The sequence below is a fragment of the Ascidiella aspersa genome, chromosome 5 (genome assembly GCF_963924565.1).
Source record: "Ascidiella aspersa chromosome 5, kaAscAspe10.2, whole genome shotgun sequence".
Classification (NCBI taxonomy): Eukaryota; Metazoa; Chordata; class Ascidiacea; order Phlebobranchia; family Ascidiidae; genus Ascidiella; species Ascidiella aspersa.
This window is the reverse complement of record NC_139451.1, coordinates 33,882,446-33,888,576: the sequence shown is the minus strand read 5'-3', so window position 1 is coordinate 33,888,576 and position 6,131 is coordinate 33,882,446. Positions and strand designations below refer to the sequence as shown.

General features: G+C 35.6%; 1 protein-coding gene across 1 annotated transcript; it reads right to left on the bottom strand.

Annotated features, from left to right (window-relative positions):
• Positions 1–2,125: 2,125 nt before the first annotated feature.
• Positions 2,126–3,772, bottom strand: LOC146146473 (ubiquitin carboxyl-terminal hydrolase 30-like). Its single transcript, XM_083390773.1, has one exon. The coding sequence runs from the start codon at positions 3,770–3,772 to the stop codon at positions 2,414–2,416; it is 1,359 nt and encodes a 452-aa protein (XP_083246899.1). The 3' UTR covers positions 2,126–2,413.
• Between the last annotated feature and the right edge of the window lie 2,359 nt (positions 3,773–6,131).

The following is a 6,131-nucleotide window of genomic DNA, read 5'->3' as shown; positions in this document are numbered from 1 at the left end:
CTGCCTTCAGGGAAATTAAGGTTCTGGGAAAGGTAATTTTCTTTTAAATTGGAGGCAATCTGGGCGGTGCAAGGAAACGCAAGGTTGGTGATTAAACTTGAAACCAAAAATCAGTGCTTGGATGTTAAGATAAATGTATTTCACCCATATGAGCATTATTAAAATAATGTTTAATTATTTTTCATTCAGGGTTAAATGTGGTTCAACTTACAATGAAGTTTTAATGGAATTAGCACAAAGTTATTCCCAATGAAAATAACAAGGAACTAGGTTGGCTACTGTGCAATAGATTGATTTTGAATAACAATGCCAAATAGTTAGTAAATTGTATAAAGCGGATAAAAAGTAGTTTTGCATTTTATAGTAAGAAAGACCCTGGGATCTATAAAAGTATTTAAACAAGCTTTTGTGATATTAATTTACAAGTTGTCAAAACAAACTGAAAATACGACTAAATATAAAAAGTCCAAAGCATGAAGTCAATAAATAATAAATGTGTGGCTTCACGAACTGTTATGCAAGAATCGTAAACGAGAAGATTACTTCGGCTTTCTCGAAGGTATTAGATCAGAATTTGACATGAAACAACACAAAAGTTTACATTCTAATAGAACCAAAGATTAACAACATTTCGATAAAAACTTGTGAAATGAAGCTGTGTGAAATAATTCGACAGCACTGATTAGATTTGTAAATTTTGTTTTAACAAACTTGAGACAGAATCAGCATTTACCCTAAGACATTAAAAACAAACCTGTAAAAAATAACTTACTATTTATCAAAGCACACAAGTTACAAGAACAACAAAAATTTCAACTGCTTTTTAAATAAAAAAGTTGAATTATGTAATAATATTGTTAGCAACATGACAAACAAATCAAAAGTCATGTTAAATGGTGATATTTAATTCTATTGCTAAATTATAATAACTCAATATTTACCATTTTACAAATGTTTGAAATAAAAAGGATTAAAAAAATCTTTCTAGGCTTCAATATTTTGTAAGGAGAGGTAAAAATATATTTGTACCGACAATTTAAAACTGCTGCCTTTAACCAAAATTAAAAAAAACTTCAATTAAAGGAAGGAAAGAAATATTGTCTAACAAAAATCGACATTGGCTACACATATACTAGGTTTGAAACAATAGGTATACATTTTCTGGCACATATTTTAACATTTAGATCAGTGATTCCCAAACTGTGTGCCTCGAGAAATTGCCAAGTATTCCACAAAACTTTTTGCACTTTTGGAAAATATTACCAATGGCAAACATGCAAACATTTTCGACTTAAATACACAATACCCATTACAAACTAAAAATATTGAGAGATTTGCATATAGTTTGTCATCAGGGGCGTATCCAGAAATCCAAAAAGGGGGGGGTTTCGAATTTTCAACTTAGGGAATTCCCCATTAATGACGTCATAATATAGCGACGGGTATGAAATCATAATATAGCGATTGTAATGACGTCATATGCCTTTCATGGCGCAACGGTAAAGAAGCGATGATCTATTTCCAAAGACACCGTCAAAACGTAAACAAAGCGGAAGTAGAAAGATCATTCGCGCGAATCGCGAAAATTTTTTTCACTTTCGTAGTTAAATGGCCAAAAAGTGTTTGAAATGGACTTTTGTATAGTTTGTCAAAGAGGCGGTGGGCGGATCCGTCCCGCAGGCCGTAGGTTGCCGACCCCTGTCTCACACCAACATTTGATATTAACTCTGACAGCAAACATCGAGAAACATCAGCACCGCCTAACTCGACGTTTTTAGCGAGAAAAGGGCGGAGACTGCTTGATTTATTGTTGCTGATTGTCGAACACACACTTGCTGATCAGCCAACCCGAACGAATAACGAAAGGCGAAAGAGAAAAACTGTCTAGCGTTTACAGTCGACCAAACAAAAAAAGAAAAACGGCGTTTTTCCTTTGATTTTAATTTTGCATTACCTTAAGACGCATGACCTAATTACATTAAAAACATTGCCGCTTAGAACGGTGTGTAAAACCCTGACAAAAACGTACAAAAAACGATAATGTCACTTACAAAAAAAGGGGGGGGTCTGAACCCCCAAACCCCCCCCTCGGATACGCCACTGTTTGTCATGTGTTAAGGGTGTGATTGTAAAATGACTCTATTGTTGTTCTGTTAAAAGTGTGCCACGAAATATTGAAGATATTTTTACGGTGCTGCATGATAAAAATGTTAGGGAACCACTGATTTAAGTACGAACAAGCAACAACGAGATTTTGTTGCTTTTAGTAGCTTTAAAAATTTAAATAAAAATAATATTGAGAATATAATAATGTCATAAATAACATGAGCATCCATTGTCTATTCCTACAACAATTTTGAAGATTTAAAGAAAACCTCAGTTGCATAGATATATGTTCCAGAAGAAATAAATATCAAGTGTTAGGAAGTGATTTTTCATAAAAAAGCATGTAAGCAGGTGAACATAACACCTCATCGATCGAAACTTTGCGCACAAACGAATCCGACGTTAAATACCACCTCGTAACATTATTCCCGTTTCTATTCAGAGAAGAGAATCTCCGATAAGCGATAAAATGTCCGTTTCTATCCCAGCTGCCGATATGCACGATAACACCGGTCAACTTATACTCACACTTTGTTTTAGTTTCATGGAAATGTTGGTTAGTTTGACGGAACGAGCAATATTTCTTTAAGTCAAGCACCTCAGGAAACTTCACGTGGTGCATAAGTTTAAGCGGCATCCCAAACTTCCACGTCAATCGTTGCAAGTGAATACAAAGACAAGTCGGAAGTTTACCGATACGGGTTTCTTTGTAAAATGACCGCTTTATTACGATGTCGTCAAAACTTGATTTATCAGTTAAACTTATATTCGTCGTCAGTTTCGGCAAAGCTTCTAACGCTTGAAACAAGCTCCGGAAAATTTCCGAATCGACCACTTTATTGTTCAACACACAAAAGCCATTGTCTTGATGGTTTTTCTTTGATCGGCTGCAATTTTCGCATGAAACATCACTGACGACTTCCGTTCCGAGGACAGCTTGCAAGCATCGCTCAAGCGTGACACCAGCTTGCTGGTAAGTACCCGAAGTCGTGATTGGGAGGCTGAGACAATCGAATCCCTCGAAAGTGGTCGGCTTCGAGAATCCACAAGCAGAACATTTCAACCTCGCGGCAATGAGACCTCGGAAGGTCGACACTTGTAGGTGGCAGCACAGAGCTGAGGTATTACTGGTTTCGCACAAATTTCCCCCGCATCTGTGAATAACAGGGTTCCGGTTGAACTTGCAACGCACTTTCCCAGAGGTCCCCGGTTCAAGTCCCGCCTGGTGCTTGTTGCAATGTCGCGTTTCATCATCAATAGTGGTGAGAATAACATTGAGGAATTCTTGGGCATCATGCTCGTCGTAGGGGATTTCCCAACCACGAGACTTCAAATCAAACAAGAGGCCAGACGGGTCAAAATAATCCTCACAGCCAGAACCATGTGATAGCTGCTTTAAAATTCCCATCAATGATTCGGCGAGCAAAACAACGTTTTTATCTCTGCAGTTTGACATCAGTGTTTCCAGGTGAGCAACAAACCGTGACTGGCTTGCAAGGCACTGAAGCACGGAGTTCATAAAGCAAGTATTTCCGACGTTTAATAATCCCGGAAAGGCATTTCTGCGATGAGGTTTCACGCTGCGGGATATTTTCCAGCACAAAAGGGCAAAGGTCGACGCTGCGGCAGAAGTCAGCAACAATATTTTTCCTGACGGCCACAGCATTATTCTAATAAAACAAATTAAAAGGTTTTGTTGCGTATGAGAGAGATTCTGCGTGCTAAATTCTGATCATTATTACTAAGGGTATTCTATGATACTGGGTCGGAATGCAAACCTTATCATTTTGTTCAGCGTTCTCATAAAGCACCAATGTCTTTATGAATATTAACTTTTTCTAATGTTAATTTCTTAGAGTTAATTTGATGTGACAATACCATCGGGTTATCATTTTTAATTTGTAATATCCTGGCGTTCTTAATGTCAGGTTTGATATTTACTTATACCGTCTCAACAATGTTTTACAAAAGAATAATTTGCTTCAATTTAATGAAAACACACAACTTTACAAGTTTTCCAATACAATGGATTTTTTAACATAAAAAGTTCGAGTCATTTATTTAAGCCTTTTAAGTCATTAAAATTAAAACTTATTTTTACAATAACGAAACAAGTTGTCAAAATTGAAATTGCAAGGAGGAAATAAATTTGGGAGAATAAATATAATAATAAATGCTTGACTCAACGAAACCAAATAATGTTGGCAATATGAATGCCCAGACAAAAATGTGGCGTCTAATCTTGGCACATTAGCAAAAAGGGAGCTGGTCTAGAATCCTACCACAACGAACATTATTTTGGATAGCACAGGGTTGGGTTGAGCAATATTGTAAATATAACAATACTTGACCCACCCTCACCCAAACCGAAATCCTAACCCAAATATTGTGTAAGTTTTTTTAATAATTGTTTGAACACTGTGGTAGAATTCTAGACTAAAGTCATGACAACATTTTGTGTCCCAGCAGGTATTAAAAGCTGAACTGCATTAAATTCTTTATAAAACTAAACTTTTACAATTCATCAACATAAACTTCTGATCAAATGCAATGGGTAATACTAATTTACGGAATAATGAATGGTCGGAATGGTCGGAAAGCTCACTAATTTAAGTGTTACCACGATAAAACAATTATTAAACCAACGCACAATATTTGAGTTAGGATGGGGGTTAGCGTTTGAGTGAAGGTGGGTCAAGTGTTATTATATTTAATAATAATACTGTGTGCGTTCCGACCATTCCGACCATTCCGACCATTCATCATTCCGTAAATTAGTATTACCCAATCCAATTCAACCGTAGAATTTGTTCAACTTTTTACTTTAAAAGCTTGCGTTTGCATTTAAAATGTGGCTCAATTAAAGATTACACTAAAAACTTTTAACTGCTACCAAATAGACAAGTTTAAAATTTGTGCATTTCTTTTAAAATGTTCCACGAACATTTCTAGAAAATAAAGTGACATTGCCAACATGCAATTCTGCAAGTCACACAGCTGATAATTGGAAGACATATTTTGTCAGTCGTCGGTGAATTTGATTAAGTAAACTAAAACTAATTTTAAAACATTTCAAACCATTTGGAAAAGATTAAAATAATATATATATGTTTTTCACTTGCACATTTTTATTTAAAGTAGTTGCAATATTGTTTTTGTTTTTTAAATCGTACTTTTATTTTGACAAAAAATGTCGTTTACTTCTCGTTTATAAAAACTCATGTTAATGACTCATAATCCTTTCTAGCTTTGCAAAAAAAACTTTGAAGTCCAAGTCAAGTCGTTTTCATTAAATTACAAGTCATAACTACAGCATGTCACTTCCAAGACAAGTCAAAATGCAACAATTTAAACTTTGATAAAGTCTCTGGAATTATTTAACTTCATTTAATAAACACCATAAATATGTCAATTCTACCAATGATTTATAAGCGTTTGTAATTTTTCGACGGTGGAAGGTTTTGAAATATGGTTCAGTTATTCCAGCAAGCGCTAAACATCCTTTTCCATGAATTTTAAACCAGAGTGTAAAAACAGTGTACTTTCCACTAGGTGGCATTACAGCGGAGGGGTCAGATACTGTAGTAATTACGTCACAATGGCTCATTGTTAATTTTACCGACTTGCGCCGTCTTACCTTAACGAAGATTAAGTGTAGTGAAAATGTTGTCGAAAGCAACTTGAAACTATTTTTTTTTAATTGAACAGCAGTTTATTAAAGTTCACTACAGTTTTTGTTCAAGAGTTATTCTTACTTAACTGCAATCAAGTTAATGAAGCCCGTCACAATGTTTTATACCCGGCCCGCGATGGCCAGGCCTTAGTCATCCGTCTGATCGCAAACAATGAGTGAAATACCGGACAACGTTGTCAGTAAGTCCTAACCACATTTTGATAAACTTTGTTTTGTTGCGCGCCTTTCGCACCATAAAAAATAGAAGTTTCGGCAACTTAAACGAAAAGCGTTTTTACGCTTTCCTCGAACCAATTTCATCTTTGTGATGTATGTTTTGTACTGCCTATCA

Excerpts from the sequence above, each read along its gene's own strand:
- LOC146146473 (XM_083390773.1), bottom strand. The coding sequence starts at position 3,772 with ATGCTGTGGCCGTCAGGAAAAATATTGTTGCTGACTTCTGCCGCAGCG.